The sequence below is a fragment of the Lethenteron reissneri genome, chromosome 44 (genome assembly GCF_015708825.2).
Source record: "Lethenteron reissneri isolate LAM-NWPU_2019-01 chromosome 44, ASM1570882v1, whole genome shotgun sequence".
NCBI classification, from domain to species: domain Eukaryota; kingdom Metazoa; phylum Chordata; class Hyperoartia; order Petromyzontiformes; family Petromyzontidae; genus Lethenteron; species Lethenteron reissneri.
In genome coordinates, this window is record NC_083822.1 from 3,241,936 (window position 1) to 3,261,879 (window position 19,944).

Below are 19,944 nucleotides of genomic sequence, written 5' to 3' on the forward strand. Positions count from 1 at the left end.
GTATAAATGGGTGCAGCGCAGTTAATCCATCGGCAGACTCGCCTGTGGTGTGGTAATGTGTGGAGACTCCTACCTCTGTCGAGACGTCTGACCAACGTTGAACACAACAGGCCCAATGCCCTCTCAAGGGGCTCTCTCGAACACCCCTCGAGTGGAGGCCCTTCCACCCAGCAGTGGCGTGAGCAAGGAATTACAGGGCTGCACCTTGACCTTTCACCTCCCTCTGTACACTCATCTCCTTCCATTCCTCGGCACCATTGCAGTCATCGTGCCCACATTGACGATCTTCGGAGCAGAATTCGCCAGCATGCCAGGAGACACAGTAGCCAGTCGTGGATACGGGTTCCAGCCATGGAGTTTGTCGTTCCATTGTCATAACAAGCACTCAGTGCAGAAAATGAGGAGTTCCATGGATTAGCGGAGGCTCTCACTTGATCGCGCTGCATATTCTGCATTGCCTTATATAGAAGAATCCGTCAGCATTGGCATTGTAAATATTAACCCGATCTCTGTTTTTTTCGGTGCAAACGAGCCAGCCCCATGTACAGAGATGTGTTCACTATGTGATGTATTACACACTATAATTCTAATACAAATATATCACCAAATTCACTCTCTGATACATTTTATATGCAGCTCTGCATGAATTATAATGGCGACTACAAATTACTGTACGCTTCCCTCTATAAAGATTATTTGAGTTTCGCCAGTTCTTGCCTGGATAAATAACAAAGTCAAATTTAACTGAAAATATCTAAAGCCATAAGTACGAGTGTCATCAGCAACGCTCGTTGACCTTGCTAAGATCTCGTGGTCTATGCCAAAAAAAAGAATATGGACAACTCCAGGTGAAAGAGGTTAACACAACAAACAGCAAGGGGGCCCACACTAAGGATGGCACTGGGGCTCACGTGAAGACATAAGTCTGTAAAACGTATCGTGCTTGAAACCACCAAGGCCCCAGAGCAGCACAGCTCCCCATTATGGCAAGCGTAGAGAACTCCTGCTCATGAACACAAAGCATTATGTGCAAGTTCTATTGCCACCTCCACCCAATTAGCACGGTTGGCTACGTACGGTGCGAAATAAGTACAATCGGCACGAGTGACCACGAAAACCACTCAAAGCGGTCCTGCTCAAATGAACGGTGAGATGGTGCTCAACTCATATTCACAGCCAGCAGTGAAAATGTCTAATTCCTGTGGCACAGACGAGTTTATCTGTAGGACAACCACTGGTTTGCTTCCTCCACAAACTGGTGCTTATTTTTTCAACCCCAGAGAGATGACGGAGCTGAGTCAACCCCCAACCAGGATTTTAACTCACAAACTTCTGGTTGCGAGCCACTCCTCTAATGCCTGAGCTACCTGTTCGGTGAGAGGAGCACTCCAGTTTGAATCTAGCGTTGAATCTTAGGTTACTCAATCAACAAAAAGTTCCCCATTGGTTGATTAAACAGTGCAGGGAAAAAATTATCTAGGATTGTTAAAAAAAGAGAATGCTTAAAAAAGCAGGCCCATAATTTCGTCACAACTGATTTTTCTTTTCTTCAATTTGAAAAAAATCCCAAGGAAAACCCATGATTATGAGATCATGTCATTGTCGGTGACTAAACAAAGCCATTCTCAAGAGTCAGTAAATACATTACAATAGAATTAGTGACACTGTTCCTTCGTGTTAAACCAAATTATAAATGATCATAATTGTTAATTATCAAAATGAAATGCAGCTATTGTTTCTTAATTAAATACACGTACATGTAAAGACATATTTCGCATGTGTTACCTCTGAGATAACACGGGGAAATTAATAAAACATGAAATGGTATGAGAAGCACGTTACATGTTTTTCCCCACTTTGCCTAAACTTAAATAAAGTCAGCCAAATGTCAAGATAACTGTACACTTGAAAGATTAACTGTCAGATGTGTTGCATTGCTGTATGTGCAGTATTTTAGGTATGCAAGATTATGTAAGTAGAAAAAAAGTGCTGAACAGATTTCTGACCGTTCAGAGATACGGTGTTTGCAAGGCATGGTCAACCCCAAGCAGCCAGTAGGTGAGGAAAGGTAACATAAACATGTCTAGACTTATATCTTTCCAAAACCAAAACAGCATGGAGCCAGCCTCTGGCTTGTCTGCCAGTGTGAAAGCCACAAGACATAGCCAAATGTCAGCCGAGCACATCAATGGCCAAAAACCACAGGCAAGCCACTTGGTTTATAACCCTCACAATTGTGCATTTCGAATGCAACTTACATAACGCTGTTCAGCACAAGCATTAATTTAAAAGTGATGCTTTGCCTTTCATCCCAATAAATCAGAATTGGCTTTGCACCCAGTTCACAAGCAAAATAGGATTGCTGACAAACCATAACGGCCCCAAAAGCACTGCGCAAATGCTATAATGGGTGGGTGAGCCTACTTTATTTTGTGCAATTGGCTCCAGGTATAATTATGAAAATGAATTGTGAACGCTTGAATGTTTTATAAGCCAAATGTTTTTTTTGTTTTTGCAAACTGAAAGTGTAATTGTTTTTTCGGAATTAACACTGACGGCAAGTTGTTCCTGAAGAATGTACAAACAACCCTGGGCTCTAACAGGGTGCATTGTTCCAGTGATCTCAGTCTCTTCTTAAAACTCATGATATTCATGGCGGGAGGGGCGGGGGCCCAGCACATATTGATCAAGTGCAAACCTCTATCCCCTCAAGCTCCCAGTTTTCAGCACTGAACACGTTGCTATTGAGAATATCATAGCGGAGTTCTCTCCAGAACCTCCAACCATCATGCCGGTATTGTGCCTGGCATGGGGCATTGGGCTCTGACCTACTCAGGCAGATAATGCCTGAAGATGCTGAAAAGCAATTTAAGTTGAGCATGTGGTGTTTCACAAGCCAGATTTTTGAAAGAGTGCCCAAAGACAGATTTCTGAATTTCAAAGGAACACGTTATTTATAGTTACTGCTAAAGTAAATCACTGAACACAATTTGAGCAGTGCACAAAGACTTCTAAGAAAGAAAAAAAAACACCAATATTGTGAAAACACGGAGACTGCAAAAGGCTGGGAACTGTTTTTGAAATCCTGGAATTCTACTGTCATCTGCTGATGAAATAAATTTGCCCTCGCAAGCAAAACAAATACTTTTCTCACACCCTCTCCTACAACTTTCTAATTTATCACGCAGCTTCTTTGTTAAGGGAGATCATAACAATGTCAGAGACCGTTCACTAATACCGAAGCATCTCATGGCATGTCAAGACTTCACTCCGAGTTGGGGTACAACCAAAATAGACTTGTCTGTGACACAACATCCAAAACAGCACCACAGCTTTTAAAGGCAATTAAAATGGAAGTTTTGAAGATCTCAGGTAAATTTACATTATGTGTTGCATTCAGGATAAAGCTCGGCTAACTTGGGTTTTAAAACCAAGTATTAATGTATAACCCAGCACTAATAAGCTGTAAAAAGAGTTTATTTTAACGCTTTCTCAGTCACACTGATGTGGTGGTAAATTCAATGTGACAAATCTTTATTGTGGCTTGAAAGATTCATTTGAGTAAAGCCTCCACATTTTAATCACAGTCAACACTTTGTCCGTGATGCCATCACTGGAGATAACAGCCAGATATTTGGTACCCGCAGAATGTCCTGTGGACCTCGGCAGTACGTGGTTGATGGATGGCATTAAGAGATGGTTCTTTCAAACAAAAAGCGCAAAGTTAATGCGCGTCATACCCAATTCGAGGGCTGTTTTGGGAGGGAGTGCCAAACGCTTGGCTGATGCCAGGTAAAAGTAGCAACAAGCCTCGCTCATTATTCTCTCCATGGAAAGGGGAGCGTGAATTAGTAGTAAATCTAAGCTTCCTGTAACTTCTCCACCTTGGAAACAACAAACATGCCCTGGGAACAGGAAACCTTACACGGGCATCCCAACTTACAAGTCAAACAAAGAAGAGAGCGCCTCGAGCCATTGCCAGCGGTTTATTGTTGGTATGCAGATGAAAGGATCACTGCGAGGCAAGGGCGTTGACAAATCATTCGGCCATTCGCGAGCCTCGTGGCAATGCAACTCGGATAGCCCTTCGCAGAAAGTCCGCCGTTCGGAAACAAATGCCGCGCAAAGTGCTTTGCTGTAGGTGAGACAGCAAACAGCTTAAAGTAGTTCCATTAACGCCCAGTCTGATTTATTATATTTGCGGCCAAATTTTTTTTGGGGGGAATGAGGGTATGCACCCCTCGGTGGGCGTTAAGAAAACAGCGCTGGCTGATGCCTGCCACCCATGTCTGTGTTTAGTGCCAGACGTAGAAAGGTCCACGGCGAAATGTACACAGCACCATGGCGCAAAGACTGCTCTCTCAGTTATGCTTTCTCAATTGCACTGTACAGCGACTCGGGAGGTGAAATTATAATAGACGGTGGGATGATACCATGACCTCATGCATGTGTAATAAAGGACTCGACCACGATGTCTGGCTTGGTGTCCTTTATTCGGTTCTTCTCTCTTAACCCGCACGGCTGTCCTTCTATAAGACTCTATACTGACACTGATACTGCTCTCCTGCAGTTTCTCCCCTCGTCGTTCTCTCAGCCTCTCTCTCCTCTCGTCGCTCTCGTAGCCTCTCCCTCACACACAGCCTCGCCGGCTGTGTTCCCCGCAGCTCCTCGTCCGCCTTCTCTCCAGCCGCCCCACCGCTGTCTTCTCTCGCAGCTCCGCTGGCTGCTCCCTTAGCTGGCCACCGCTGGCCGCCGCTGCCACCCCTTGGCTTTGCCCACGTGGCCTTACTCTGGTCCAGTCCCACTCGTTCTGCCTTCCTCTTCCGGTCTCCTCCCTTAAGAACCTTAACCTTTCCTCCCACGTCACCTAACTCCACCTCTCCGTGACGTCACATCCGGGAGGTCGCCCGCGCCCGCATTACACCACCCTCCCCCGTGGAGAAAAACCCAGCCGACCTCGGCTGAACAACACCAACAGTAATGCGGGCGAACCCGAGCGTAACACACCAAAGGACACCAAGCATGCAATATAACAGTAAGAACAATCAACACAACTCAACAATCAATAACGTAGCAGAAGCAGGCAATAAATACACAGTAAGAACAATACAACATAACAATCAACGAAACACAAGGGATTTAGAGCGTGTGCGGGTCGCCGGCCCGTCCCGGACGGTCGGCGGCCCATCCGCGGAACGGGAACGTGATTGAGTTTGAGGAGCGACAGGGTGAAATCCCCCTGTCGCTGTTGGAAGTCCACCAACGTCCCGTGTCCTTGAAGGATCAGTTTTGGGCTTGTCCCGCGGATGCGTCTGCAGCGGGGTCGGAAGGGCTGCAGGGCTCGAAGGACCCGCAGATCTGGCAGGCACCCTCCGAGCAGAGCGCCTCGTCCCCTCCGGTGTCAAGGCCGGCCTGCCTGGAACAGGTACGACAGGCGCTCTAGCAAGATCAATGGACGCAGGCGGGGGAGAGTCGGCAGCAACAGACCCCGGCAAGGCAACATTGGGAGATGATGCATCATGTAGGGGAGCAACATACGGTTTCAAGCGCGACGTGTGAACAAACCAGCGGCGAGAACCAATTTGAACACGCGCCGACTGAGGATTAGGAACCTCAATGAGGCGGACAGGCCCTCGCCAAGGTTTGTGAAATTTGGGAGAGGTACCCGGCCGCACCTGCGGGCAATGGAGCCAGGCCAGGTCCCCAACCTTCCAGGGGCACTCCCCTTTGGAACGCCGTGCGTACCTCTCATTTCGGGCCTGAGCTTTGGCCGTAGCCACACGGGCACTCTCCCGCGCCTCCGAGACCCGGCGAACAGTGTCCCGAATGTAGTCAGGAAGCGGTTTACAAGGTCCCCTCACACCGGTTCCCATCTGCACATCCATTGGCGGCACGTTTTCCCGACCATACATAAGGTAAAATGGCGAATAACCCGTAGCCGCATGAGGAGTCATCCTGTACGCCGAAAGCACCCCCGGGATGTGCAGGTCCCAATCCGATTGTTGCTCACTCACCGTGTGGCACAGCATGGCAGACAATGTCCGGTTTAGCCGCTCAACCATACCATCCGTTTGCGGATGGTATGGGGATGTCCGGACCTTCTTAGTCCCTAGGCCCGCGCATACTTCCGCCAATAATTTCGAAGAAAAATTTCGGCCCTGATCCGTAAGGAGTCTCTCCGGCGCACCCTTGTCCATAACATATCCGAACAAAAAGGCGTCGGTAATGGCCGCGGCCGATTGATCGGGCAACGGCCAGGCCATCGGCCAACGGGAGAGGTACTCAACCCCGACCAGCAAATATTTATTACCCCTCGCCGAAGGTGGGAAAGGTCCCAAAATGTCCAGTGCCACCAATTCATTGACCCGAGACACCCGAATTGACTGTAAGGGTGGCACATAAGGATGTTTAGGAGGCTTACGCCGGGCACAGTCAGGGCACGCGCGGACGTGCCCCACGACATCCGTCGACATGCCGTGCCAAAAATAATGACGTTGCAACGTCAACAAGGTCTTCTGCACACCCAGATGTAATAGCGTGTCACAATGGAGAGTTCTAATCAACTCGTATCGGAGGGACGCAGGCACCACTAGACGCCAGTGTTCCTGGAGACTTTCCCTCCACATAAGCAGACCATCTCGGACCACGGTTTCCGGCGCACCCTCCGTAACCGGACCCCCAACCTCCACTTTGGATCGCTTCCGCAAGGACACTAACGACTCATCCATCATTTGCTCCCTTATCCAAACAGACCGTGGCAGATTCAAAACCCCATCAGTCGGCCCCGGTTCCACAGTAGCATCCGACTTCTCCACAGCCAATACCACCGGCTGAGGGGGGGGTAGGCTGGGCGCACATCTCTGCGTCCCCGACGCACATTTGCAAGGGGAGCGCTGCGGCAACCTAGAAAGCGCGTCTGCGTTCGCATGGCGCACCCCTTTACGATGGTGAATTTGAAATGAAAATTCTTGCAGCGTGTCCAACCAACGCGACAGCTGGCCGGAAGGTTGATCCATTTTAAGGGCATATTGCAAGGCCGCATGATCCGTACGTACGATAAAGGAACGGCCGTACAGGTACGGTCGAAACTGACGTAGGAAAAAAACAACGGCTAAGAGTTCCCTGCGAGTGACACAGTAGCGTGTTTCCGCGGGCGACAGGACCCGGCTACCATACGCAACGACGCGCTCTACGCCCCCTTTAGACTGAGACAACACCGCGCCAATACCTGTGTCGCTCGCATCCGTATCAAGAATGAACGGTTGATTGAAATCCGGATAATCCAATGTTGGGGCGGTAGCCAACAGATTACGCAGACTCTGAAAGGCCGCCTCTTCCGGCGGTCCCCACGCAAACTTACGTCCCTTACCCGTAAGGAGGTGCAAGGGCCTCGCGATGGTCGCAAAATTCGGTACAAATCTTCGATAATACGAGGCAAATCCCAGAAAGCGACGTACATCCCCCACGGTGACCGGAGTCGGCCAATCTCGGACGCACGCCGTTTTTTCCGGGTCCGTAGACACCCCCTCAGCACTCACGATGTGCCCCAAATAACGGACGGACCGTTGCAGTAGGTGACATTTCTTTGGTTTAAATTTCAAGTTCGCGGAGCGCATCCTCGCGAACACCGTCTCCAGCCGCCTTAAATGTTCATCAAATGTGCGGCTGAAGACGATGATATCGTCCAAATATATGAGACATGTCTCCCACTGCAACCCCGTCAAAACGAGTTCCATGAGCCTTTGAAATGTGGCAGGGGCCGCATTCAGCCCCATCGGAAGGCAGTTAAATTGAAACAACCCCTGCGGCGTACGGAATGCGGTCTTCTCCCGTGAGGGCTCGTCAAGGGGAAGCTGCCAAAATCCCGAAGAGAGGTCCAGTGTAGAGAAATACTTAGCCCCCGACAATGCGTCGAGGGAGTCGTCCATACGCGGCAGGGGATACGCATCTGCCACCGATATCTTATTCAATTTTCGAAAGTCAACACAGAATCGCAATTTGCCATCCTTTTTCTTAACCAAAACCACAGGCGCGCCCCATGGGCTGTTCGACGGCGATATAATATCCGCAGCCAACATATCCTCCACTGCCCCCCGAACGTGTTCTCGCTCGGCCGGACTCATTCGGTGCGAATTCAACCGAATAGGGGCAGCGTCGCCTGTAGCAATGTGATGGTGAAGCAATGAGGTGCGTCCCAAATCCAAATCATTGGAGCTAAACACATCGGAATACGTCAATAACAATTTATGAAGCGCACCCCGTTGATCCACAGACAGGGAAGAATTTCCGTCACATAAGCTAGCAATCCAGCGGTCATCCGAAACCACAGGCTCGGAAACACCAGCAACCACTCCCTGGCTATGCGAACAATCGTGAGCCGTAAATGCCGTGGTGGCATGTGCCACAACCGTGCCGGCTGGGACACAGACATTTTCCGTACCCGCATTGAGCACCTGCAAAAACGGTAATTGATCTGGCCGGACGATGGTCTGCGCTCCGACCAGCGCCGATCCGGCCGTTATCGAGGCTGAAGGTGACAACAAGATCCCAACCGCTCCCAGCCGACCAGGCAGGGGCTTCCGATACCGCAGGGGAATAAGCATCTGTGAACCAGGTGGAATATCAACAGATGCCACGGATAGCGCCTGCACTTGTACGGCCGAAGCAGGTCGCCCCCAGGGCGACGGCAGAAACGAAATTTGACGGCCACCCGGCAGTTCAATACAATTCTCATTAATTTTGATCAAAATAGGCATCTTAGCCAGAAAATCAGTGCCCAATAAACAGGGAACTGCCAAGGATCTTGAAATCAACACAACGCCCGAGGCCGACACATCCCCAATAGATATTTTAGCGTCCACCTGGCCCACGATGCCCATACTACCCCCGTTCGCAGCGACGCACGACCCGTAAACCGGACGCACGGCCCCGGGTGGGATGCCTAACAGATGAAAAATGACATCCGAAATAATAGTCGCGGACGCCCCGGAATCGACCAAAATGCGCACGTCCACCCCTTGTATAGACCCCGGCACGGTGGACGAACCCGTAGCGGCCGCAACAACCCTCCGTGCCAATTTGCGCCACTGCGTCACAGAGCGACAAGGCCCCGTCGAAGGTCCCTCTTTAACAACAACACTATGACCGCACAACGAAGGTGATGGGTGAGGTGTAAAGCCTTGCCGGGTGTCTGGTGCGTGCCGACTTGCCTGTTTCGGTGGATCCTTGGGCGGCTTGGCCGGTAATGAGGCCTCCTGTTGTGGCGGACCCAGGATGCGGGCCCAGCAGTCCTTCGCGTAGTGGCCCTTCCGTCCGCAGCGGAAGCAATCGGCGTCGTTGCGCCGAAGCGCAGGCCTTGCATCGCGCCGCCCGCGTATCGGCGGTGCAGCACGAGAGGCCGGTCCACCGCGGCCTGACCATGGCACCGAGGCGGCCGTCAGCTCCTGAGGGCCCCGCTCATCCGGCACGTATACCGACTTCGTAGGGTCCCAACCCAGAGCGCCACCCTCCGCGACGGGCCCCCCTGTCCACGCCGTGACCTGTTTCCATCGTCGTAGGTTGAATTGTGCATCCAGACATTTCGCCGCCGCCCGGGAGGTGAGCTTCTCATGCCCGCACACCGGCATGGGAATCCCAAGATCCCGCGACAGCTCGAGCATCTTGCCCAAGATGAGAGGCTCGAGCAGGTCAGGTGTTGTATCTGGATACGCGGCCATAGCCAAATCAAGCACTGCACCCCTGTACGCCACAGGCGACTCCTCGGGCGCTCGTTGTCGTTGAGCGAATCGCCGATGCGCGTCGTCAGGTGGCTCGTAGGCGTCGGCCATTTCTTGAAAAACTCCATATAATGTCCTCTTCTTCTCGGCCTTAATGGAGCGAAAAAAACGAACAGATTCGTCGTCCAGAAGAGTCGGCAACACTTCCAAGGCCTCAGCATCGGTCCATCTCGCAGAACGGACCGCCGCTAAAAATCTGCAGGCGAAAGCGCTCCAGTCGCCCCCAATGGCGAATTCCTTGACCGTGGTGAGATGGCGACTCCGACTTCGCTTCACTCCGCCCTCCGCCGATGGTTCCTCCGGAGGCAAATTCAAAATGGCGTCGAATCGCGGCGTGGTCAAGATGGCGGATTCCCGCCGCGGCACGCGCAAGATGGCGGCCTCCTGCCGCGTGGCCCATGGCGCCGGGAGTGAAGAACCCGTGGCGGCCTGTGGAGCACTCTCCGCTCTCTCCGTCGCCGTGCTTGGGGTGACGAGATGACACAATTGGCCCAGGGCGTCCTTGAGAGTCTCCAGTTGCTCAGCCACCTGCAGCCATCGCCGATCAGCGTCTGATGGTGTCGGCGGCCCTGACACTGTGGCTACATCTTCCACTCCCGTCCCCGCACTCGTTTCAGCAGGGCTCTCCTCCACCACCCTGGCAGGATCCATGTTTGGAGGGAAGTCTTCGTCTTCGGACGAAGAAGCCGATGCCGGCGCTGGAACATTTTTCTTTCTCACTTGTTTCGACATGCCGTTGCACTTCCGACACCAATGTAATAAAGGACTCGACCACGATGTCTGGCTTGGTGTCCTTTATTCGGTTCTTCTCTCTTAACCCGCACGGCTGTCCTTCTATAAGACTCTATACTGACACTGATACTGCTCTCCTGCAGTTTCTCCCCTCGTCGTTCTCTCAGCCTCTCTCTCCTCTCGTCGCTCTCGTAGCCTCTCCCTCACACACAGCCTCGCCGGCTGTGTTCCCCGCAGCTCCTCGTCCGCCTTCTCTCCAGCCGCCCCACCGCTGTCTTCTCTCGCAGCTCCGCTGGCTGCTCCCTTAGCTGGCCACCGCTGGCCGCCGCTGCCACCCCTTGGCTTTGCCCACGTGGCCTTACTCTGGTCCAGTCCCACTCGTTCTGCCTTCCTCTTCCGGTCTCCTCCCTTAAGAACCTTAACCTTTCCTCCCACGTCACCTAACTCCACCTCTCCGTGACGTCACATCCGGGAGGTCGCCCGCGCCCGCATTACACATGGCACACAATCGCGATTGTGCAATGTGGACAACATGAAAGGATTCTTAGAATTTGTAGGGCATCGTGAGGCAAAGTCTGGAATATTTCACGAGGCCTAATTGTGTAGTATAATCATAGACTCATTTACCAGCGATCAAAGAAATGTTTTCTTTAAAGTGATGCAAACAATTCCCATTAATTAGTCGTCAGCTTTATTTTGCATATCGACAGGAACCTGTAAACTCTCTCCTGACTATTCCCATATAAAAAAAAATTTACAACACTTTTTTGTTCAATCCCCACAGGGGCCTGCAATAAATGTAAACACATTCTTTGGAATGTTTATACAATATGTAATTCCTATGAGGTCTCCTAAGAAAATAAAAAAAGCAATTATTTACTCAGAAGCTCACCGAGTCTTGAAACTTTTTTTTTCTGGAATTGTCTGACATTCAGATGTTTAGTCAAAGTCATTAATGAGCATTCGCCATGTGAGAGGACACTGGAGCATCAGGAGCCACCCCACACATACAAATGGATTATGCCCTACCAATGATACTTCTACATTTGAAAGAGACATTCCCGATACGATAGCATACTTGCCAATCCTACTGACTGAAGTGATCTTAATGAGTAGATATAACTGCTGAACCCGAGTTATTAATCCTAGGTTGATCCTTGCATTGCCTGTGTTGGCGTTCTCTGGTCTAACACTGGTGAGACAAGGCCAGAAATATGTCTCTGGTGGAGGTCAATCAGTTTCAAAGACAATGCATATATTATTGGAACATGTTTGTTTGCATGTTTGGCCACAACTATGTGTGGTTAATGCAGACTTGATTCCTTGCAATAGGTATCTATTTGGTTTTTGAACATCTTAACACCTCCTGTTTTATTGGCAGAAAGGGTAAAGCTTATTCTTATTTTTTTATGACTTAAGCAAATTGCTGCTAATATTCAAGCGGTGTTACCCGTTCTGATTCTCAATGTTAACTAAACTGCTTTATAAAATGCTTGAAAACAATTTCATGAAATTTTTGCTTTGCAAATCAATGTACGATAAAAAAAGGTGAAATAACAGGTAGCCTCCATAATAAAGGTTATTGCTGGGTTAGTTCGCCTAAATATATAAATGTGGCGTTAAAACCCACCACCACCCGACACAGCCAACTAGTAAGGGTTGTCACGTAAACAGAACGTGCCAATTCGTCACTAGTACAGCACACCGGTGTGTTGGAGAGCCAAGCCACAACATTTACAATCTGAATACGACGTTTCGCCAGTAATTAACGACACATTTATATATTTACGCGATCTAACCCAAAAAAACCTCTTATGGATGATATTGGTCACGAAAGCCTAAGTGTTAAACAGGTAGCCTGCCGCTTAAATCAGTCGGGTTAGCATGCTTTCTAAAGCCCCCACTTGATTTGCACCCTTGCAGATTCACAGCGGCACACGTTTCACGGATGAGAACTCGCAAATGTAGTTTGTCACGCGTTCCAATCGACTGTGCTGATAATGATGGCCCACCGCCGGACACACGATGGTCGGCTCGTCAAAGAATTCACAGCCAAAACGAACACGGCGACTGGTTGAGATCAATTTAAATCATCTTACAAGACAGAATGCCGATATGCTCCCACGTTTTGTTGTGTCAACATTGTTATGAGATCTAGTAAAATGTAACAACGTCAAAATATATATATATACGTATAACAGCTTAAGATTAGGATTGAAACGATGACAAATAGTCTCGCTTAATTTAGCGATTACTGTTCAATCTGCGCAAAAACGACGACAAACCACGCCACCTGCAGAATTGCAATCCATAGGTGAATGTCTTCCTCTACTGGAGAAAAATAAGCACTGCATGTCATGGCTTTGTCGCTTTTCTCCATAAACACGGCATCGTATCAGAGACGTTGCGGTTGATTCGCACGCAGCGAGGCACTAAGAGGGACACTTTTTTAAATGTCCATCATAAACATTAGGTTGAGGAAATTTGTGGAAAAAATGTTGATTTCACTGTCAAGGAATCGTCAGCGTGAAGACACTGAGTGGCCACATTTCAGAGTAAACACTGCCGAACATTTGTTTACATTTAGTCTAAAACACTTCATAATTTTTACCAGACCGAGGATTTAAAATGTTGCGCACATTAACAACCATCAAATGCTTTTGCAAAGGGATGCAGAGATGAACCAATAATGCAGACCACGTTCACAGGTAGAACCACTTTATATCGACATTGTGGCGATGGAGGAAGGAACTCGGGGCAGCTATGTGCTGGCACTGGGGAGTGTGACCAATGTGTAGGGACATGAGGGGTATAACAACAGCAACAGGACGCACATTGCCGCCGTTGCTGCTTCATCCCAAGTCACCCAGTAACAACTGCTCAAAACCAGCACCCACTGGGCCACCAAAAGATGGAGCTGAAAGGATGAAGTGATTTGCCACTGTTTGACGTCGCAAAAAAACACAGCATTCCTGTCAACTTTGCAGCAGCAGCAGCAGTCAGCAATACGATGTCAGGATGTCACAAAATAGTGACCGGAGGAGCATGATATGAGCACACCCCTTGGGAGCAAGTCAAGCTGTGCTTATAACCAGAGTAGTGTGCTTGTATCAGAAGCAGCTCTTTGTCTCCCCGCCTTGCCAGTGCAATGAAAGTTCATTTGCTTTTGTTGGAAGTATGCTTTTATCAGGCGTTCTTATATGCAGTGTGCAATGTATCTCGAAGATTATTGTTGAATGTAAATATACCCAATATAAGCACACTATAAAGAGTGATGTTTGTATTAAGTTTTCATAATTTGACAAAAAACTCGCCACTGGTGGAAAGGGTACATTATTAGCTGTAGAGCCGCTCCATTCGTTTTAAAAGGGTTAAGCTATAGGCCAAAGAGAGTTCTCAACAAATGCATTCTCTAGACTAAACACGGTCAATCCTTGAGAGATCGTAACAATTTTACAAAGTTATAATACAAAGGCTTGAACCAAACGTTGTGGTTTAAGCCACATCAACAAAGTGTAAATGTTTCAAGTAACACATTTGCATAGGCGCCTTATATCCAACATACATTCGTATTCATGAAATGCGTGGCACTGTGTTGAAAGAGACCAAACCATGAAGCATGAATTGTTGAATTAACACACGCAAAAAACACGCTTTAAAAAAACTTCATCATTTTAAAAACGTCAGAATAAATTGAGCTCCTTTGCTTCGTGATGCAGATATAGTTTCAGCTAAAATACCTGCTGGAATGTGTGGAATGGCTCAGGATTTTGGTACTTAAACATCAAAACACTTTTCATCAGAAAGAGCTGCTCAGTTTCAGACACCATTGTTATGCCAAGGGGATCTGTGTTTAGAGTTCTCATCAAATAAAATCAAGCAGGTTAATCCTTCCTTAGCCCTTTCTTCAAAAAAATGAAAAGGCATTTTGCGTTATGCCTTTCAACATTTGATACACTCCGAAAAAACGTTTATAACCATGAAACTCAAGTGAACTTACGATACAGACAAAACAATGTGTGAGTAAAAACCAGAGGTGTGGACTCGAGTCATGTGACTTGGACTCGAGTCAGACTCGAGTCATGAATTTGATGACTTCAGACTCGACTTGGACTTGCATAACAATGACTTTGTCCCATCTCTGGTAAAAACTATTCAAAGTGCATTTTGTGTTTGCGTTTTTTAAGCCGCACCCAAAGTATTGTTACATTGTGGACATAGTTTATTTCTATTTTATTGCATTTTGTAAATTGTTATTCCAGATTGTGCTCGATCACTTGCGACTATTCTCTGCGAGTATTCAGAGAAGATTGTTTTTGTACACAAATTATAAACGGAGTGTGTTCATCCAGCTATGGAGTTAGCACTTCACCATTCTGACGAGTGCTGGTTGGTGGGGGTCAGAGGATGAGGATTATTACAAATGTTACTCGCAAGTGCTGTAAGCTGTGGTCGAGAAATACAACTGAGGTTTCCAGGTTCCAAAACACCACTCCCATAGTTTTATTATGTATGCATACTATTTATATCATCAGCAGCCATGTTCTAGCAATTGCTGGATGAAGGCCTCTTCATATTGGCATCACCCCTCATCGTCTTGCTATGCCTTATGCCAGCTTGCTCATGAACAGTTCATCCTGAACCATATATTCACATTTTCTTTAATGAATTAATCTCACTTTAACTTAATCTCATCACTTCTCCACAGCGGCCATACTCCCACGTGCGTTCTCTCTTTCTACCGCTATTCTCTCAGCATGTCCCATTGAGCGTCAACGTGTCCTAGCCAAGCCCACTTATATATGGTGCCGTACAATTTGTTTGTTCTCCAATCCACGTGTTCCTCTTACTGTTGCTCAGTGTGATTCCCAGCATGCACCTGTCCACGATTTTTCGCACACTTTTTGGATTTTGTTTAATTTTTCGTTTTCACGTACACTGATTAAACCTTTTTTTTGCAAGCTCTTTACTATTTTGCTTTTCGTCATTAATTAAACTGTTCCAATCGCACTCCATGCTGCTCTCACTCACTCTTTTATGTCCTTCAATGATTATGTACTAGAGGTACATGCACCCTTTTGTGCGTTGCCATCAATGCCCCTGCAATCATTCAAATTGGGCTTTTTTGAGTCTTCGTCTTCATAAAATATCAAATATCCAAAGGTTGTCAACATCACTTGTTTAAAAATGAGCATTAGATAAAGCTCACAAACAATGAATGTTACAATGAGCATTTCATATATTAGTACTCTTTCGATATACATAATTCAGACAATACAATTGTATATGTAAACGTTCCCAAAAATCAAATATAATTTAAGTTGTTATCTGAGTGTAATAAAAGACTTCGTCACACACTGCTGGTCTCCGTTGCTCTTTTATTTAGCTTCTTGCTCGCACCCCGCTGGTCCTGACAGCGGACCAGCGTCTCCTCACGCGCGCCCCGCACGCGCTTCCTCGGCAGTCCTTCCGCTCCCCCACTCGGCACACCGCTGGCCGACGGTGTGCCGAAGCTCCTCCAGCCACGTGGCTGATGACACGGATCCCCTCGGGCCACCCAACGTGGTTCAGCTTCTTCACTCCAACAACTGACCCGGAGCCCTTCCGGGCTCCCATCTATATCCCCTTTACCACGTGATCCTGTCACCTCTCCTTCCGGACCGTCAGATCCGGCCTTCCCATAGCGCCCTGCTGGCTCCACCCCCATTCACCTCGCTTCCGATTGGACCCGAGGTGAACGGCGGGCCCTCCCATATGCCCCCATACTGGGCTCCGCCCCCCAATACCCCGGGCCGTATGATTGGGCCAGAGCCCAGCAGCGAACCCCGTTTATGCTCGCATTACATGAGTAAGGATGATAATGAAAGCAATGTGTAGAACAATAATTTACATAGGCCTAATGCACTCAACACAATCACACATTTAAAACCATTATCAATATTTTATCATTAGACCTCCTTTGCCAGTACCAAAATATAATAATAGGGTTTTCCCCCTTTTTTCTGGCAACAAAACTGAAACCTTTTTACAAGGATTCATGTCTGCATTAACCACAATACTTACAGTCAAAATGCAAACAAAAAACACACTGATAATATATGCATTGTCCTTGAAACTGATTGGTCCACACCAGAGACATCTTTCTTTTGAGCCTCGTCTCAATTGGTGCTCGACCAGATGACGCCAAAAGGTGTACAGCTCAAAGACAATGCACTATCAAAGTAATGAGGGCTCGGGGTAAGAATCTACATCATTAGACCTCCTTTGCCAGCACCAAAATATAATAATAGGGGTTTCCCCCTGTTTATGGCAAATGCAGACATTAATCCTTGTAAAAAGGTTTCAGTTATTATTATTATCAATATTTTACTTTGAAAATGCTTTTGAGATCTCGAGTTGGCATGTTACTTGTGCTTGGAAAGTTTATTTATTTAAAAGTCTTGAAAGAGCGGTACTCTTTAATTCCAGAAAAGGATAAGACATTCCTCCCCATTATTTTCTGTGAAGACGCGGGAATATTATTTACAAGCACACCCTCATTCATTCTGACCGCCAGGGAATTTGCACTATCCCTTCATCAACACAATGCCCCAGTGTGATGGCTTCACTCGGCGAGATCATTGATCCCACAAGTGGCATTGGGCACATACATGCATCATCCATCCACATATCAGAGGTAATCACTGATAAGTAGAGCTGCGACAGTTAGTAAATTAATTAAATTGATCCACAACCAATTTAGTAAGGTTTGTCACGTAAACAGAACGTGCCAATTCGTAACTAGTTCAGCACACCGGTGTGCTGGAAAGTAAACCCACAACAATTACAATTCGAGTACTGTGATAATTCGCTAGGAATTACAACTAGCATCATCAGGCGACAGCCAGAGTTGTGGAGAAACCCTACTCCTGTTTTGTTCTTAAGTAGACGGTAATAAATGTGATGTCATCACTTGTGAACCAATCAGGAGCATAGACCAGAGCGGGAGAGTGGGGGGGGTTAATGTATTAATGATGCTATCTAACCCCAAAACCTCTATTATGGATATTGGTCACGAAAACCTACGATGTGTGATACCTTTTTTGTACTACATCTATGTGCTGTGACGTGTCATTCACAAATATCTTGAGTTATTTGTTGCTTGTGCACCACTAACCACTAAATATGTCACTTTTTTATTGATTGATTACTCAGGCCGCCTTTTTGGATGGCAGCTGATCCGACACCCTCCTGACTCCCCTACAAGCCATGCCCCAGCTGATGATGATGATGATATCGATCCTTGCCCATCAACTCCCATTCAGTGGCACACGTGAGAACAGGCGTAATCATTTCTTTTCCTCCCCACCCATTTATTTGCTGAATGAAAAAAGTGATCATCGGTAGAGCAATAGACTTATTAACTAATCAGATACCCCATCTCTACCAATTCCTATGTAACTCAAAGATACATCTTATATATTGGCATTTTCTTTACTATTCAATCGTTTTTTTCTCCCTGTCCACCCATTCTTTCCTTTGTCATTCCAATATCTCAATCCATTCATGCATTTTAGAAACTCCAATCCTGCTTATCTATTTTTCACTGGCGGGGCTTGTAAATGCGCAGCAACAACGCCTTCACGAATGTAGACGTGGCATTCTCAAGGGACTCTTGGGTTTAACTGCGGGAACAATTCGTACAATTCCACACGTCAGGGGCACAATGTCTATGAACACGGGGACAATCTTTCATGATCTACGGCTTGAAGTGGCTTCGTTGAGAACAGAAAACCATTTTTTTAGGGCGCTTTGCACCTTAAAAATAGTTTGCCTTTATGGAGACGTCATCAGGAGGGCATGGCGTAGATTAGTCTATGACATGTTCATACTTAATCAAGTGCGTATGTTTTTCTAAGGTTGGTCAACAACAAAAAATACATGGCACTTTCAGTGTCGTGCAGACTTCACACCCTTGCATTGACTTTCATTAAATGCTGAATCATGAATAGCTGATATGTGGACAATGTATATATATATATACACACACAAACGTACATATGTTGCCTTTGCAATGACCTGTGTGAAGATTACACGTTTCAGACCGACGTTTCACATTCTGTGACAGGCTCCTACACTTCGTCACCGCGATCCAAAGGAACATGAACTCCCGAGAATGATTGGTGTCTGGCTTGGCCTTGATTGCCTCACGATCCTCCCTGCTGTGTCCACACCGCGGCTCAAAACAGTGGTGCCGCTACATCTCCAGGGGATCCTAAGCAGAAATTATATTTGGATATCCTCAAGTGACTACCGCAAACATTACGTGCCCGACAAGCTGCATGACATAATTGAATCACTGCACGTGTTAAATAATTCAGGCAGCTGACTAATTGCGATGAAATAATGTAGTGGTGGTATATCATTTTTTTGTAAATACGACGCGGCAGTTTCTTTCATAAATCCGGAGGCCCCTTGAGTCTCTTGGGGTCCTCAACCTGCCCTCAATTTGCTTGGGCCTGGCGCCAGCAGCGGCTCACGGCTCGCGGCTGACCCAAGACCCGGGCCCCCTGCAGCCGAGTGCCTCTGTGATCTCACAGCAAGAGGTGGCGCAAAGAGGTTACCGTGGGGAGGGATATGGCATCTGGAGGAAGAGGGCATGTTGAGAGCTCCCGTAGGAGAGAGAGAGAGGGAGGGGGGGGGCTCTCACCTGGAGGGGTCGTCGGACAGAGGCGAGCGCTGGCCGGCGTAGATGGCAGCCTGCGCCGCCGTTTCTCCGCCGTGCCATTGCACCCGGAGACCCGCGACGCACGCGGGCTGGGCGGCGACTGGGGGATGCTGGGAAGCGTGCGGGATTTGGTGAGGGATGGCCGAGCGACCCAACGCTCACAGCCCCTGCAGGACAACGAGGGGGAAACCAGAAGCGAGCGGCTCCAGTTGAGAGCATTCACCTTCGCACGTAACCATCTCGTGAATGCTGCCCGTGCTGTGATGTTGTTAGCACACCGGACTTGCCGGTTTCAAGAGGTCGCTGCTTTGATTCGATTTACTGACGCGACAGTCGAAAAAAGAGGGAAGATTCTCTCAAATCCCCCCAACCGATATCCACCCCAACCTATATCCACTCCATCAATATCAATGGTTGGCACCCCAGGTAGGTTACATCGGCAGGTCGTGTGTGATGGGGTAAAGTGTGGGTACTCTCACATCTTCCCAGACGTCTGGTCGACGTGGAAGAGTAGGCCAAACACCCTCCACAGTGCTCGAGAGCTCCCTATTGCCATTTCGGCAAGGTCGCTTTGTTTTTTTCCCCATATATTTTATTGTTTTTTTTATATGTTTAAATTGTGAATTCTGCCTCCTTGTACTTTACTCCATGTAAAGCAATGAGTTCACACATGGGTCAATTATAGAGTTTTTAATTGAAACATTTTCAGCATCTGTAACAATTGTGAGC

The 19,944-nt window shown here is 47.8% G+C and overlaps 1 protein-coding gene across 4 annotated transcripts in view; it reads right to left on the bottom strand.

The window, feature by feature from the left end:
- LOC133353469 (ankyrin repeat and fibronectin type-III domain-containing protein 1-like) overlaps positions 1-19,944 on the bottom strand; it is a 289,388-nt gene that overhangs the window by 188,013 nt on the left and 81,431 nt on the right. For all 4 annotated transcript variants that reach the window (XM_061569738.1, XM_061569737.1, XM_061569736.1 and 1 more), the window contains one exon: positions 19,198-19,382. In XM_061569738.1, coding sequence (XP_061425722.1) covers positions 19,198-19,382 — 185 coding nt within the window. The remainder of the gene's footprint in view (positions 1-19,197; positions 19,383-19,944) is intronic.